The sequence below is a fragment of the Crinia signifera genome, chromosome 5, assembly GCF_055691185.1.
Source record: "Crinia signifera chromosome 5, ASM5569118v1, whole genome shotgun sequence".
Lineage (NCBI taxonomy): Eukaryota > Metazoa > Chordata > Amphibia > Anura > Myobatrachidae > Crinia > Crinia signifera.
In genome coordinates, this window is record NC_139221.1 from 11,070,839 (window position 1) to 11,089,536 (window position 18,698).

General features: G+C 45.9%; 1 protein-coding gene across 1 annotated transcript in view; it reads left to right on the forward strand.

Annotated features, from left to right (window-relative positions):
- Window positions 1–18,698, forward strand: part of WNT9A (Wnt family member 9A) — a 102,161-nt gene that overhangs the window by 73,550 nt on the left and 9,913 nt on the right. The window contains exon 3 of the mRNA XM_083186676.1: window positions 11,538–11,800. Coding sequence (XP_083042802.1) covers window positions 11,538–11,800 — 263 coding nt within the window. The remainder of the gene's footprint in view (window positions 1–11,537; window positions 11,801–18,698) is intronic.

Sequence of the window (18,698 nt, forward strand, 5' to 3'; positions counted from 1 at the left end):
GTCCAGCCACACGGGCAATGGCTATTTATATACCCCCTCAGCACAACATATCGTACATATGGAGTTAAATAGAAGTTAGGCCTAATGGGTAATACTGTGACTTGGTTTATTGGGACCTTCGGCCCAGATTATGGTAGAATGGGCCTGAGGATTCTTAATGGGGCTCATATTTCTCCCCCATCATTGGCAAAAGTATTCCACACTGGTCATAGATCATCGATAATTATGAGTCATCGATGGTGAATCCCTAGTTAGCAGCAGTCCATGACCCAGTGGAGCTTCCACTCATAGGGGAAAATGTATGAAGCAGTGATGAAGGAGGAGAACTGAGCCAGCGGAGAAGTAGCCCATGACAACCAATCAGCTGCTCTGTGTTTATATTATGCAAATTAAACATGTAACTTCAGTGCTGATTGGTTGACATGGTCCACTTCTCCTCTTCTTTCCTCTTCCGGAGGCAAAAAAGCTACCAGTATATTTTTGGATTGTGGGAGGAAATCGGAGCACCCGGAGGAAACCCACGCAAGCACGGGGAGAACATATAAACTCCATACAGGGAGACACACTGAAGACCTCAGTGCTGTAAGCAGTAATGCTATCAACTACAGCACGTGTTATGCACTGAGCGGCTACTGAATAATAGTAAAATAATAGCTATATAATAAACCATATGTAATAAAATCAATGGCCTTCCTTAAACCATCTTCGATGGCACCAAATCCCATGGTTTTCTGCCACCCTGATACCTATGTCAGTGCCGTGTGCAGATTGTATGTACTGTTGCTAATTTACCGACAGACGAAATACGATTGATAGAACCCCACAACCAAATGCTGACAGACACAATACGACAGGTACAGAACGCGGACAATCCACATACCGTCATCATCGAAATAAAAACAATCTAAACACCGACAGTACACAACACTGATGAACCATAATGCCGGAGGCCAAAATACTGACACAAATAATACTGAATTCAGTTTTTCATGATTTTTTTCACAAAAATCAACTTGTTCATATATTACCATCCCAGTAGGCATAGAGGGAGAATATAATATTGGGCTTTGCTTATTCATTTATGTACTCTGTAATTGGGCGCTGCGGATCCCTTTTGGCGCCATATAAATAAAGGATGATGATAATAATAATAGATTACGGAACCCAGAGATTGTCCCTCGCTTGCCAAGTCAGAGCGCTTGTGTGATTTTTGTATTGTGCAGGTTTAATAGCATCCAGGCCTTTTCCACTGATCCCTGACTTGGTCTGTCCTAATTATGTGAGTGAGTAATTACTGTGGATTGCAGGGTTCAAATGGAATCTCAATCACAGCTGACTCTCTGACCTGCGTCGGTTAATTGCTGACATAGGAGCTCAGATCTCTTTTTTTCCTAATTGACCCAAGAAGATTGTCTCAGAATAACTTGACGTTAGTACTGTCCCTTTAAACCCGGGACATCAATGAATTACACAGGTTCCGGGGCTGCTGACTTCATGCCTGCATTTCAGCTGGTTATAATCAGCCACAGAACCCAGTTTATTGTGATTATATGGTAAACCCAGGGTTGGTTCTACCACTAGGCAGCTGCCTTGAGTGCCGGGATCTGTGGGGGCCTTTTGTCTACTGTATGTCGACCTTTTGAAAGTCAAGCTGGACACAGTCGACCTATCATCCAGGTACCGTCACTAGCTAGTCCATAGTTTGCGCCTGCCGATACTACGTAATTCCACCGCGTAGGGTTTTTATTTTAGCAGAGAGCCAGTTCTGAATGTGGTCATTTAAATGTCTCTACCCACAACTCCCTGGGGCAGGACTTGCTCCTATATCTCATGATTCTGGCTGGAAATACTGACCTCATATGTGCTGGGTGATGTTTAATGACCTTTTTTTTTTTTTTTACTTAAGAGGATTTTTAGTGTATTATGTACATTTGGGGATTTTGTTTGACATTCAACACTTTACTCTAAATAGGCGCTTTGTCACTCCCAACAGCGCACGTGACATTAGCGATATCTAAACGTTTTGGGAAAATCGCGGATGAAAACAAAGATTCAATTCAACTACATTTATTTCTGTGTTATTATATTTGGTACTTGTTTCCTAGCACGTCGCCCGTCGGGTCCCATCGCATACCTTAACTTAAGGTATGCGATGGGACCCGACCAACCCAATTTCGGGCTTTTTTTGAGGTTTCCCGACAAATGTAAAATCGGGTCCATCGCATGCCATTATAATGGCATGCAATGTGACCAACGTGACCAACCCGATTTTACATTGTATGTAATGTTAAATTCCTATGTAAAATCGGGTCCATTGTATGCCATTGTAATGGCATACAATACAACCAATGCGATGGACCTGATTTTACATAGGAACCAATGTTAAATGGCCCCCCATACCCAATTTTTGATTGTATACCCACCCTGATGGGTAATTTCTATGTCAAATGCCCCCCCCCCCCCCCATTGTTAACGCCACCCCACGATGAACGCCAACCCGAAGCGTGGCATGCTCTCATGCATTGGAGGCTGCATTATATACTGTGCATTGGAGGCTGCATTATATACTGTGTATTGGAGGCTGCATTATATACTGTGCATTGGAGGCTGCATTATATACTGTGCATTGGAGGCTGCATTATATACTGTGCATTGGAGGCTGCATTATATACTGTGCATTGGAGGCTGCATTATATACTGTGTATTGGAGGCTGCATTATATACTGTGCATTGGAGGCTGCATTATATACTGTGCATTGGAGGATGGATTATACACTGTGCATTGGAGGCTGCATTATATACTGTGCATTGGAGGCTGCATTATATACTGTGCATTGGAGGCTGCATTATATACTGTGCATTAGAAGCTGCATTATATACTGTGCATTGGAGGCTGCATTATATACTGTGTATTGGAGGCTGCATTATATACTGTGTATTGGAGGCTGCATTATATACTGTGTATTGGAGGCTGCATTATATACTGTGTATTGGAGGCTGCATTATATACTGTGTATTGGAGGCGGCATTATATACACTGTGTATTGGAGGCTGCATTATATACTGTGCATTGGAGGCTGCATTATATACTGTGTATTGGAGGCTGCATTATATACACTGTGTATTGGAGGCTGTATTATATACTGTGCATTGGAGGCTGCATTATATACACTGTGCATTGGAAGCTGCATTATATACTGTGCATTGGAGGCTGCATTATATACTGTGCATTGGAGGCTGCATTATATACTGTGCATTGGAGGCTGCATTATATACTGTGCATTGGAGGCTGCATTATATACTGTGCATTGGAGGCTGCATTATATACTGTGCATTGGAGGCTGCATTATATACACTGTGCATTGGAGGCTGCATTATATACTGTGCATTGGAGGCTGCATTATATACTGTGTATTGGAGGCTGCATTATATACTGTGCATTGGAGGCTGCATTATATACTGTGCATTGGAGGCTGCATTATATACTGTGCATTGGAGGCTGCATTATATACTGTGCATTGGAGGCTGCATTATATACTGTGCATTGGAGGCTGCATTATATACTGTGTATTGGAGGCTGCATTATATACTGTGCATTGGAGGCTGCATTATATACTGTGCATTGGAGGCTGCATTATATACTGTGTATTGGAGGCTGCATTATATACTGTGTATTGGAGGCTGCATTATATACTGTGTATTGGAGGCTGCATTATATACTGTGCATTGGAGGCTGCATTATATACTGTGCATTGGAGTCTGCATTATATACTGTGTATTGGAGGCTGCATTATATACTGTGCATTGGAGGCTGCATTATATACTGTGCATTGGAGGCTGCATTATATACTGTGCATTGGAGGCTGCATTATATACTGTGTATTGGAGGCTGCATTATATACTGTGTATTGGAGGCTGCATTATATACTGTGTATTGGAGGCTGCATTATATACTGTGCATTGGAGGCTGCATTATATACTGTGCATTGGAGGCTGCATTATATACTGTGCATTGGAAGCTGCATTATATACTGTGCATTGGAGGCTGCATTATATACTGTGCATTGGAGGCTGCATTATATACTGTGCATTGGAGGCTGCATTATATACTGTGTATTGGAGGCTGCATTATATACTGTGTATTGGAGGCTGCATTATATACTGTGCATTGGAGGCTGCATTATATACTGTGCATTGGAGGCTGCATTATATATACTGTGAATTGGAGGCTGCATTATATACTGTGTATTGGAGGCTGCATTATATACTGTGCATTGGAGGCTGCATTATATACTGTGTATTGGAGGCGGCATTATATACTGTGTATTGGAGGCTGCATTATATACTGTGCATTGGAGGCTGCATTATATACTGTGTATTGGAGGCTGCATTATATACTGTGTATTGGAGGCTGCATTATATACTGTGTATTGGAGGCTGCATTATATACTGTGTATTTGAGGCTGCATTATATACTGTGCATTGGAGGCGGCATTATATACTGTGTATTGGAGGCTGCATTATATACTGTGTATTGGAGGCTGCATTATATACTGTGCATTGGAGGCTGCATTATATACTGTGCATTGGAGGCTGCATTATATACTGTGTATTGGAGGCTGCATTATATACTGTGTATTGGAGGCTGCATTATATACTGTGCATTGGAGGCTGCATTATATACTGTGTATTGGAGGCTGCATTATATACTGTGTATTGGAGGCTGCATTATATACTGTGTATTGGAGGCTGCATTATATACTGTGCATTGGAGGCTGCATTATACACTGTGCATTGGAGGCTGCATTATATAATGTGCATTGGAGGCTGCATTATATACACTGTGCATTGGAGGCTGCATTATATACTGTGCATTGGAGGCTGCATTATATACTGTGAATTGGAGGCTGCATTATATACTGTGCATTGGAGGCTGCATTATATACTGTGCATTGGAGGCTGCATTATATACTGTGTATTGGAGGCTGCATTATATACTGTGCATTGGAGGCTGCATTATATACTGTGCATTGGAGGCTCAGCTGCATTATATACTGTGCATTGGAGGCTGCATTATATACTGTGTATTGGAGGCTGCATTATATACTGTGCATTGGAGGCTGCATTATATACTGTGTATTGGGGGCTGCATTATATACTGTGTATTGGGGGCTGCATTATATACTGTGCATTGGAGGCTGCATTATATACTGTGTATTGGGGGCTGCATTATATACTGTGCATTGGAGGCTGCATTATATACTGTGCATTGGAGGCTGCATTATATACTGTGCATTGGAGGCTGCATTATATACTGTGCATTGGAAGCTGCATTATATACTGTGCATTGGAGGCTGCATTATATACTGTGCATTGGAGGCTGCATTATATACTGTGCATTGGAGGCTGCATTATATACTGTGCATTGGAGGCTGCATTATATACTGTGCATTGGAGGCGGCATTATATACTGTGCATTGGAGGCTGCATTATATACTGTGCATTGGAGGCTGCATTATATACTGTGCATTGGAGGCTGCATTATATACTGTGTATTGGAGGCTGCATTATATACTGTGCATTGGAGGCTGCATTATATACTGTGTATTGGAGGCTGCATTATATACTGTGCATTGGAGGCTGCATTATATACTGTGCATTGGAGGCTGCATTATATACTGTGTATTGGGGGCTGCATTATATACTGTGCATTGGAGGCTGCATTATATACTGTGTATTGGAGGCTGCATTATACTGTATACTGTGCATTGGAGGCTGCATTATATACTGTGCATTGGAGGCTGCATTATATACTGTGCATTGGAAGCTGCATTATACACTGTGCATTGGAGGCTGCATTATATACTGTGCATTGGAGGCTGCATTATACACTGTGCATTGGAGGCTGCATTATATACTGTGCATTGGAGGCTGCATTATATACTGTGCATTGGAGGCTGCATTATATACTGTGCATTGGAGGCTGCATTATATACTGTGTATTGGAGGCTGCATTATATACTGTGCATTGGAGGCTGCATTATATACTGTGTATTGGGGGCTGCATTATATACTGTGCATTGGAGGCTGCATTATATACTGTGTATTGGAGGCTGCATTATACTGTATACTGTGCATTGGAGGCTGCATTATATACTGTGTATTGGAGGCTGCATTATATACTGTGCATTGGAGGCTGCATTATATACTGTGCATTGGAGGCTGCATTATATACTGTGCATTGGAGGCTGCATTATACACTGTGCATTGGAGGCTGCATTATATACTGTGCATTGGAAGCTGCATTATATACTGTGCATTGGAGGCTGCATTATACACTGTGCATTGGAGGCTGCATTATATACTGTGCATTGGAGGCTGCATTATATACTGTGCATTGGAGGCTGCATTATATACTGTGCATTGGAGGCTGCATTATATACTGTGCATTGGAGGCTGCATTATATACTGTGCATTGGAGGCTGCATTATATACTGTGCATTGGAGGCTGTATTATATACTTTCCATTGGAGGCTGCATTATATACTTTCTATTGGAGGCTGCATTATATACTGTGCATTGGAGGCTGCATTATATACACTGTGCATTGGAGGCTGCATTATATACTGTGCATTGGAAGCTGCATTATATACTGTGCATTGGAGGCTGCATTATATACACTGTGCATTGGAGGCTGCATTATATACTGTGCATTGGAGGCTGCATTATATACTGTGCATTGGAGGCTGCATTATATACACTGTGCATTGGAGGCTGCATTATATACTGTGCATTGGAGGCTGCATTATATACTGTGCATTGGGGGCTGCATTATATACTGTGCATTGGGGGCTGCATTATATACTGTGCATTGGGGGCTGCATTATATACTGTGCATTGGAGGCTGCATTATATACTGTGCATTGGAGGCTGCATTATATACTGTGCATTGGAGGCTGCATTATATACTGTGCATTGGAGGCTGCATTATATACTGTGCATTGGAGGCTGCATTATATACTGTGCATTGGAGGCTGCATTATATACTGTGTATTGGAGGCTGCATTATATACTGTGCATTGGAGGCTGCATTATATACTGTGCATTGGAGGCTGCATTATATACTGTGCATTGGAGGCTGCATTATATATACTGTGCATTGGAGGCTGCATTATATACTGTGCATTGGAGGCTGCATTATATATACTGTGCATTGGAGGCTGTATTATAAAAAGTTAGTGGTTGCATAATATACTATGTATTGGAGGATACATTTTATATTGGCTTATTGAGACTGCAGTATATAGATTGCATTGGAGGCTGCATTATATATCTCAACATAGAGGCTGCAGCATCGCAGATGTGACCATATTGCGTGCTCAGATTAGCTGTGGATGCTTGCCTTCTGACCCCTCTGTTATGTGACAGCGTGTGGCAAGTGACAGGGGCGCTATGCATCGTTGCCCTATCTCCACAGCTCGGGACAGCTCCCTGTCCCTGGCTGCAGCAGCTGCCGGATCCGGACCGCATGTGAGAGTAGCGAGATGTCGCACGTGCACTGGAGCTGCCCAGATAAGGAGACTCAGCATGTTGGCACTACCGTAGGTGATGTGTTGTGCGTTCTAGCAGGGATCACCAGAGGGCGGGAGCCTTAGACAGACTAGATGCTAATACTGTACATCTTCTACATGTAGCATCTTCTTTGCCACAATAAAGAGAGGAAGCAGGAAGTGCGATAGTGGCATGAAACATATCACCCTCACATGCAGCACTGTCCTCACTGGCACATAACTCATTACTCATCTCCTGATATACTCTGTGCTGCTGAGGACCCTGCTCCTCCCACTATATATTTCCCAGTCTGTGGCTTCCTGCTGCCTCCATTCCCCTCCTCACATCATGTCACTGCCCCTGTCACATGCAGCCCTGTCCTCACTGACACATCACTCATCTCCTTATATACTCTGTGCTGCTGGGGACCCTGCTCCTCCCACTATATAACTCTCAGTCTGTGGCTTCCTGCTGCCTCCATTCCCCTGCTCACATCATGTCACTGCCCCTGTCACATGCAGCCATGTCCTCACTGACACATCACCCATCTCCTGATATACTCTGTGCTGCTGGGGACCCTGCTCCTCTCACTATATAACTCTCAGTCTGTGGCTTCCTGCTTCCCCCATTCCCCTCCTCACATCATGTCACTGCCCATGTCACATACAGCCCTGTCCTCACTGACACATCACTCATCTCCTGATATACTCTGTGCTGCTGGAGACCCTGCTCCTCCCACTATATAACTCCCAGTCTGTGGCTTCCTGCTGCCTCCATTCCCCTCCTCACATCATGCCACTGCCCCTGTCACATGCAGCCATGTCCTCACTGACACATCACCCTTCTCCTGATATTCTCTGTGCTGCTGGGGACCCTGCTCCTCCCACTATATAACTCCCAGTCTGTGGCTTCCTGCTGCCTCCATTCCCCTCCTCACATCATGCCACTGCCCCTGTCACATGCAGCCCTGTCCTCACTGACACATCACCCTTCTCCTGATATACTCTGTGCAGCTGGGCACCCTGCTCCTCCCACTATATAACTCTCAGTCTGTGGCATCCTGCTGCCATCATTCCCCAAAAATGTTCTGTATGGATGACCGCTATGAATGATGTAGTAACATCTAGGTTCTATAAATAAATGGCAGATCTATTTACTACAAAGTGCTAACTGCGATAATGATCGGTAATGTCAGAGTTGGTGCTGATAAGACGTGTAGTGTCATTGGTTGCGGTAACCTGAACTACCTGGTTCCCTGGTTAGTCAGCGACAGGTTCTGCTCTGTTAACTCCTTGATCTGGGAATGCAGACACGAGGACTGGGCTGGATTACATGGCTAGGACTGGGCTGGATTACATGGCGTTCCCCCAGCAGGGAAGGGGTTACTGTTCTGGTCAGTGATGTGAGGAGCTCTGTAACCAGAGATATGTGGGTGGCAGACTGGGGAGACACCTGAGGTTAGTCTTGTTAATTAATATCTTGTGCAATCATGTGGCGCACTATAGACAGTTTACCATGTGCCAGGCGAGGCTGGGAAGGGGGGGCCTTGGCTGGGGTCTTCATGTATCCCCACTACAGCGTACATAACAGAATTGTGGAGACATTGGGACACAACATTCTGCTCCTGCAGATTTTCCTGCACAATTACAATGACCCGCTTACCTACAGGAGCAGCGGCATTGTGTGCACATGTGAATCGCAGTCAGTATCTCCTGGGACAAGAAATAGCCTCTGACACAATCATTCAGCAGCATCAGACGGTTGGAGTAATGTGCTGCGGAGATTGCGGATTGTATTCAGGTGTGAAGCGATGGTGTACGCTGGCACTGTATACAGTCACGGTACTAGATCACAATCAGAGCATTATATCAGTCACGGTACTAGATCACAATCAGGACATTATAACAGTCACGGTACTAGATCACCATCAGGGCATTATTACAGTCACTGTACTAGATCACCATCAGGGCATTATTACAGTCACTGTACTAGATCACCATCAGGGCATTATAACAGTCACGATACTAGATCACCATCAGTGCATTATAACAGTCACGGTACTAGATCACAATCAGGACATTATTACAGTCACGGTACTAGATCACCATCAGGGCATTATAACAGTCACGATACTAGATCACCATCAGTGCATTATAACAGTCACGGTACTAGATCACAATCAGGGCATTATTACAGTCATGGTACTAGATCACAATCAGGACATTATAACAGTCACGATACTAGATCACCATCAGGACATTATAACAGTCACGATACTAGATCACAATCAGGGCATTATTACAGTCACTGTACTAGATCACCATCAGGGCATTATAACAGTCACGATACTAGATCACAATCAGGGCATTATTACAGTCACGGTACTAGATCACAATCAGGGCATTATATCAGTCACGGTACTAGATCACAATCAGAGCATTATATCAGTCACGGTACTAGATCACAATCAGGGCATTATAACAGTCACGGTACTAGATCACAATCAGGGCATTATATCAGTCACGGTACTAGATCACAATCAGGGCATTATAACAGTCACGGTACTAGATCACAATCAGGGCATTATAACAGTCACGGTACTAGATCACAATCAGGGCATTATAACAGTCACGGTACTAGATCACAATCAGGGCATTATAGCAGTCACGGTACTAGATCACAATCAGGGAATTATAACAGTCACAGTACTAGATCACAATCAGGGAATTATAACAGTCACGGTACTAGATCACAATCAGGGAATTATAACAGTCACGGTACTAGATCACAACCAGGGCATTATATCAGTCACGGTACTAGATCACAATCAGGACATTATAACAGTCACGGTACTAGATCACAATCAGGGCATTATATCAGTCACGGTACTAGATCACAATCAGGACATTATAACAGTCACGGTACTAGATCACAATCAGGGCATTATATCAGTCACGGTACTAGATCACAATCAGGGCATTATATCAGTCACGGTACTAGATCACAATCAGGACATTATAACAGTCACGGTACTAGATCACAATCAGAGCATTATATCAGTTCTGGTGCTAGATCACAATCAGAGCATTATAACAGTCACGGTACTAGATCACCATCAGGGCATTATAACAGTCACTGTACTGGATCACAATCAGGGCATTATAGCAGTCACGGTACTAGATCACCATCAGGGCATTATTACAGTCACTGTACTAGATCACCATCAGGGCATTATAACAGTCACTGTACTGGATCACAATCAGGGCATTATAGCAGTCACGGTACTAGATCACAATCAGGGCATTATTATAGTCACGGTACTAGATCACAATCAGGGCATTATTACAGTCACGCTACTAGATCACAATCAGGGCATTATATTAGTCACGGTACTAGATCACAATCAGGGCATTATTACAGTCACGCTACTAGATCACAATCAGGGCATTATTACAGTCACGCTACTAGATCACAATCAGGGCATTATTACAGTCACGCTACTAGATCACAATCAGGGCATTATTACAGTCACGTAGTGATCACAATCAGGGCGTTATAACAGTCACGGTACAAGATCACAATCAGGGCATTATATCAGTCACGGTACTAGATCACAATCAGGGCGTTATAACAGTCATGGTACTAGATCACAATCAGGGCGTTATAACAGTTACGGTACTAGATCACCATCAGGGCATTAAAGCAGTCACGGTACTAGATCACAATCAGGGCGTTATAACAGTTACGGTACTAGATCACAATCGGGGCGTTATAACAGTCACGATACTAGATCACAATCAGGACATTATAACAGTCACGGTACTAGATCACAATCTGTGCATTATAACAGTCACGGTACTAGATCACCATCAGGGCATTATAACAGTCACGGTACTAGATCACAATCTATAAATTATAATTATACGTTGTGTGAAACGCGTCAGTCCTGAGGCCGCCGCTGACCCTTCTCATTCCTTCTTTTCCAGGTTTCAAGGAAACCGCGTTCCTCTATGCCATCTCATCAGCTGGCCTTACGCACGCCATGGCTAAAGCGTGTAGCGCTGGCAGGATGGAGCGCTGCACGTGCGACGAGGCCCCGGACCTAGAGAACAGGGAAGCCTGGCAGTGGGGGGGCTGCGGAGACAACCTGAAGTACAGCAACAAGTTTGTGAAGGAATTTCTGGGCAAGAAGGCTGACCGGGATCTCCGGGCACGGGTGGATCTACATAACACCAACGTGGGGATCAAGGTGAGCAGGCACCGCATGTGTATGGGGGGAGCAGCCACAAATGTGTGCCAAGTCTTTGTATGAGTATATCTGTCATGTGTTCAGATCCTAATTGTCATCTGTTTGAAAAATGGCAGTTGAGAGCTGATTTGCAGGAGCACCAGTTATCGTACACAATATGTTTTATGTAGAACAGTAATTCTGAACATTCTTTTTCACACACATAGCCTTGCGAGTCAACCAGAATAAGGTCCATAGTCCGGCCCTTAATATATAGATTGATGTATTGCACCTTTTCCACTAACAGATCTATAGACAATATAGAGTGATTTCTATAAGGACCTACTGTCTCCGTCAGACTGTCCTGGACACGCGTGAGTCCCTCTCATAAGTCACCGTACGTGCGATCATGCCGACCGTCATTACACCTCCCCAGATCCCCCCCATTATACACCAGCCTCCAATAGTTTTTGCAAGCATGACACAGATTATTAAATCATCACCCAGCTCCTATTGTGCTCCCCCCCAAAAAAAATAAAAGGGGCTTTCTGTGTGACCTCAATCACTAATGAAAGAGAATGACTGTTTGGCATGGAAATGAGTAATTAAATGGAGAGCCTCTTCAGTCTCCTCTTTATTGAATCGTCTGGGATCTGAAAGGACCTCTTATTAAAAACACAATTTCCCCTCTATTGCCAAATAGCGCTCGGCTGTTTGTCCTGTGAAAGCGCCAGTGGTGGCAATGATACGGGAGCCCCCTGCACTTACCACCCGCACTTATGGGGGGTTTTGCTAAACTTGAGTCCCTTTGTGTGCAACTAATAAAAGCAAATAATGAAAGCTTAGCTCCCGAATCTCCAAATCTGCTCGTTGCTTGTCTTCTGTCAATGCGAGACGATCAGATGTTTTCCTTATACAGAACACGTATTTCCAAGGGCTTGTGATCGCCTTCTATGGCGGGATAGGAAATGAGATAAAAGTGCAGATTTAGAGGACGTCTCTTAGAATTGGTTTAGTTTTGTTATGTAACAATCCTGAATATTACCCTCGGTCCGGAGTAATGGCACGATTCAGACCTGACCAGACCAACTATCAATACACTTTCTATTTGTATGCCATTCACAAGGCGATTGTCGGGAAGTGGGCGTCTGTGCTGATAACTGGCATTTTAGTGGGGGTGCTAATAAATGTTATTGCCGTCAATGGCCGCCTGAGAAGGCCTCTAACATTCATAAAGGACACAAGTTACCATTTATTCCAGCAATTAGATATCCAACAAAGTACAGTCATCAAAGGAAAAGGTGTCATCAGCAGCCATTACCAGCTATAGCAAAATAATGTGGCAATAAAGCAGGAAGGCCCTTCCATTGTGGCCCAGGGGCCACTTCTTGCCCATCCATCTCTAGACTTCAGATTCCAGATAGTAAGTACTCGGGTTAGGGTTTAGGTTTGTTTAGTGTTAGGATTAGGCTGCAGGAAGGGAGGTTATGGTTAGGCTGCGGGAGGGGAGGTTAGGGTTAGGCTGCAGGAGGGGAGGTTATGGTTAAGCTGCAGGAGGGGAGGTTATGGTTAGGCTGCAGGGAGGGGAGGTTAAGGTTAGGCTGCAGGAGGGGAGGTTATGGTTAGGCTGCAGGAGGGGGAGGTTATGGTTAGGCTGCAGGGAGGGGAGGTTAGGGTTAGGCTGCAGGAGGGGGAGGTTATGGTTAAGCTGCAGGAGGGGAGGTTATGGTTAGGCTGCAGGAGGGGAGGTTATGGTTAGGCTGCAGGAGGGGGAGGTTAGGGTTAAGCTGCAGGAGGGGAGGTTATGGTTAGGCTGCAGGAGGGGAGGTTAGGGTTAGTATGCGGGAGGGGAGGTTAGGGTTAGTATGCGGGAGGGGAGGATTGGGTTAGGCTGTAGGGTGGGTGGTTAGGGTTAGGCTGCAGGAGGGGAGGTTATGGTTAGGCTGCAGGAGGGGGAGGTTAGGGTAAGGCTGCAGGAGGGGAGGTTAGGGTTAGGCTGCAGGAGGGGAGGTTATGGTTAGGCTGCAGGAGGGGGAGGGTAGGGTTAAGCTGCAGGAGGGGAGGTTATGGTTAGGCTGCAGGAGGGGAGGTTAGGGTTAGTATGCGGGAGGGGAGGTTAGGGTTAGTATGCGGGAGGGGAGGATTGGGTTAGGCTGTAGGGTGGGTGGTTAGGGTTAGGCTGCAGGAGGGGAGGTTATGGTTAGGCTGCAGGAGGGGGAGGTTAGGGTAAGGCTGCAGGAGGGGAGGTTAGGGTTAGGCTGTAGGAGGGGAGGTTAGGGTTAGGCTGCAGGAGGGGAGGTTAGGGTTAGGCTGCAGGAGGGGAGGTTATGGTTAGGCTGTAGGAGGACAGGTTAGGGTTAGGCGGTAGGAGGGGAGGTTAGGGTTAAGCTGCAGGAGGGGAGGTTAGGGTTAGGCTGCAGGGCGGGTGGTTAGGGTTAGGCTGCAGGGCGAGTGGTTAGGGTTAGGCTGCAGGGCGGGTGGTTAGGGTTAGGCTGCAGGGTGAGTGGTTTGTATTAGGCTGTAGGGCGGGTGGTTAATGTTAGGCTGCAGGGTGAGTGGTTAGGGTTAGGCTGCAGGGCGAGTGGTTAGGGTTAGGCTGCAGGGCGAGTGGTTAGGGTTAGGCTGCAGGGCGGGTGGTTAGGGTTAGGCTGTATGGTGGGTGGTTAGGCTGTAGGGTGGGTGGTTAGGGTTAGGCTGCAGGGCGAGTGGTTAGGGTTAGGCTGCAGGGCGGGTGGTTAGGGTTAGGCTGCAGGATGGGTGGTTAGGGTTTGGCTGTAGGGTGGGTGGTTAGGCTGTAGGGTGGGTGGTTAGGGTTAGGCTGCAGGGCGAGTGGTTAGGGTTAGGCTGCAGGGCGAGTGGGTAGGGTTAGGCTGTAGGGCGGGTGGTTAGGGTTAGGCTGCAGGGCGAGTGTTTAGGGTTAGGCTGCAGGGCGAGTGGGTAGGGTTAGGCTGTAGGGCGGGTGGTTAGGGTTAGGCTGCAGGGCAAGTGGTTAGGGTTAGGCTGCAGGGCGGGTGGGTAGGGTTAGGCTGTAGGGCGGGTGGTTAGGGTTATGCTGCAGGGCGAGTGGTTAGGGTTAGGCTGCAGGGCGAGTGGTTAGGGTTAGGCTGCAGGGCGAGTGGTTAGGGTTAGGCTGCAGGGCGAGTGGTTAGGGTTAGGCTGCAGGGCGAGTGGTTAGGGTTAGGCTGCAGGGCGGGTGGTTAGGGTTAGGCTGCAGGGTGGGTGGTTACGGTTAGGCTGCAGGGCTGGCGGTTAGGATTAGACTGTAGGGCGGGCGGTTAGGGTTAGGCTGTAGGGTGGGTGGTTAGGCTGTAGGGCGGGTGGTTAGGGTTAGGCTGCAGGGCGGGTGGTTAGGGTTAGGCTGCTGGGATGGTAGTTAAGGTTAGGCTGCGGGAGGGGACGTTGAGGATAGGCTGCAGGGGGCCTGGGTTAGGGGTCCGATTAAAATACTTACCAGGATCCATCGGAAACCTGACCCCTGGTATTCCGATACTATCCCATTGGTAGTTCTAGAAGTGCATATATAAATGTCTATTTGTTGGCATTTCAAGTGGGAGGGGCTTTCTAAGCCCTCTGGTATAATAAGGGATGTGGCCTTCTCAGTCCCTTAGGATACAAAACAAAACTGCCAAACAATGTAGACCACAAGATTCAAGGACCGTATTTCGCACCCTACCTCTTTACAACATGTCTGGTAGCCATTTAATTCCTGTTTAATTACGTGTTAGTTTAGATGTAACAAAAGATTACACAAATCAAAAATACACAAGCAATCATGCACAAGGCATGTGAGCAGCGCTTAATGAATTTAAACCAATGAAATGAATGTTAAATGATTTTACTATAATAAAACAAGTAAATAGACAATAAATAAATGCACATAACAATACACAATAAAAATGAGTATAAAATTCAAGCCACAGGAAATGGGGAATATGAAGTGGCCCAGGGGGACACAGATATGAACAACGGGGTACAGTGGGTCACTGGTAAGTTCACTTTACCGGTATTTGGGTGACCTTTTAGTTCCAGGAGAGTCCACTTTTGTGACAATCAGATGTTAATCCTCACTATTGATCACGGTATTTTGTAAGCCGTTTGGAGGTAGAAGTAAAACGTAGGCTTCCGCTGTTCTACTGGTAATCTAACCCGGTGGGCTATGTTGGGGTATAGCCACCAGGGTGGTCCAGGATGCGGTGTCCGCCAGGAGATGGAATGTCACTGTAAGAGGGCTTCTGCTCACAAGGTCCTTCACACTTGGTTGGCTGGATGGTGTTTGCCAAAGAGGGACCTGTAGAGCAGTGTCCGCCACACGGAGGAAGTGAGATGGCAAAAGTGGTACTTTGTATCCAAATGGGTCCACACTGGGCAATGAAGTATGCTTTTGAATCCTGGGCTTGAAATAATAGGGGTGTCCACTCAACGCGTTTCACTGCCAACTGCAGCTTTATCAAGAGGTCTCTTGTATCCTAAGGGACTGAGAAGGCCACATCCCAGTGTGGACCCAGTGTGTGTATTGTTATGTTCATTTATTCATTGTCTATTTACTTGTTTTATTATAGTAAAATCATTTAACATTCATTTCATTGGTTTAAATTCATTAAGCGCTGCTCACATGCCTTGTGCATGATTGCTTGTGTATTTCTTTCTCTAGGTGGGGATTGACTACCCCCCCATTTCTGAGCAGCTTCTTACCTTGGAATCCCAGCTACTGCCATAGCGCCTGATTTCTTTCCCTTGGGAAAAAATCACAAATCAAAAATATCAGGTTCATGGTTTTTCTCCTGTTTATTGATCTGGAAGCTGTGTCTCCATGAGCGCAGTAGCCAGCACACCTCTGATTGGTCGAGCATTCTGCACCATTGCCGATTTCTTTTGCATAGTAATCGGACCATGTTATTGGTTTTGGGTGACATTTATTTTTATTTAACTTGATAAAAAGGTTCATTTAATGATGAGAACGGTCAATTAAAGGGGTTATCCATGTTCTGACATCTCTACTATACTGTCTGTGCCCTGCTTTACTATAAATGTCACTTTCTGTCTTACATCTGTGTTTTTCAGTCCTGCCTTTATATCATCAGGACAATATATTATCTATGTCCTGTCGCAAAAGTAGATTCTCCTGCTCTCCCCTTATTGGTTACCTCTGTGTCTGCAGAGAAGCTTTATGCCGCAGCTGGAAGCAATGGAAATAAACAGCTTCGCCCGCTGATATAAAGGCATGGCTGGAGAGCACAGAGTGTAAACGTTGTATGAGGGCATATGCAAATCAGTACTGAATAACTGGGGGGGGGGGGGGGGAATTATCCGAGATTAGTTATTGATGACATTACTGACAGTTTTCCTTTGAGATGAATTATAATTAAGCTGTCATGGTTGTGTAATGTGTCTGCCCAGTTACACCACCCTATCGCCTGGTTACAGCGTCCCTCGTTCCCTCCAGCCATGAAGCGGTTACACTTGTTCGCAGAGGTTTCACTCGGCCGGGTGTTTTAATTAAATTTTCCCGTGTTTCTCAGCAAAGTATCATTAGGCTGGTGTTCCAAACCGGCATTCAGAACCGTTGCTAAGTTTCTTAATCCCCTGGGGTCCGACCTTCTCTGAGGTGTGTTTGACGAAGCATGTCGTATGGGGCGCGCCACAGGGATATGCGGTTACCCAGTAAGACATGGCATTCTACCATCTCCGCGCTATAGCGTTTCTCTCCTGTGCATGAACTGGGCGCCAGAGCTGACGTTCCCGAAGAATGTGTGATTTGTTCAGGTTCTTTTTCCTTTTCTTTACTTACCTGACATCATGAACTGGAGAAGGGGGGGGGGGGGGGGGGGTCACCCAGCTCATCGCTGCTGCCATGCTTAATACGCAAATGACTTGCAGAGCAGCGACTGTGATATGCGCTAGTGAGTTATACGGGGAATGGGGCTTATTAGGGCACAATCTGGGCATTCTATCATCTTTTGCAGCATTCGCGTATGAGAATTTATACCAATGCCACTACAAAGCCCCCCTAAGTGTACATCTGTCCGCCCGAATGTGGGCCCATGGGCCTAATTTGTATTTGTGCGCAAATCTGGCAGTTCCCATACACATCTGTTGGTTGTGGGGATCCACAATTGCGATATCACTCATAACTTACCCATAGCACGGATGACATGCTGCGGCATTTGGAGGGTGGGAACCATCACCGTTCTTAAAAATGAGGGGTGGGTCATCTCTGGTTTTGTATGCGTGCCAGGCCCAGAGTCTGCGTTGTCGGATGCTGACTACACATACCCAATTGTCTGCATCCTACAGCCAGTCTAAGTGAGCTTCGCCTTGTGACGACTGACGGCGGTCTGCTTACATCGAGACTTGCGACATGGCGTTCCGATGCTGCGTCCTCAGATGCAGCGCTCGGATCTCGCACCACACAACCGACCCCGACCAGCAGCTCTTTGTGTAAGCAGGCATTACGCACAGGGCACTACTGTCGGGGTCCCCCTGTCACGTGGCGATGTGTCACTGTTGGCTCTGGTCACTGATACGCAGAAGCGCCTTTCTATGTAACATGAATGTTTGGTGCGGCCCCAGTCTGAGCTCCACGCCTGACTGCGATTCCGCCTTCTCCCCCGCCGGCCCCTCGCAGCTAACCCATAAAGTCACTGTCAATAAATATTTATTCACGTTTTCCTTGCCGTCCAAGCGTGACTACAGTAATACATGCCTGGGAGCTGATGTGTTCCTCGCACAAGACTGTGGCGTTCAGTCTGAGAAAATAGACTTCCTAAAATCAGCAATGGTAACCAGAGCATGCTGGGAGTTGTAGTTCAGCCAACACCGGCTGCACAGTCTCTCATTCTACGTGTAAGTCTTTCCATTTCTAAAGTAGAGGAGGGCATTTCGTAGGTTGAAATCCAAGAAATGGAAATATCACTGAGGC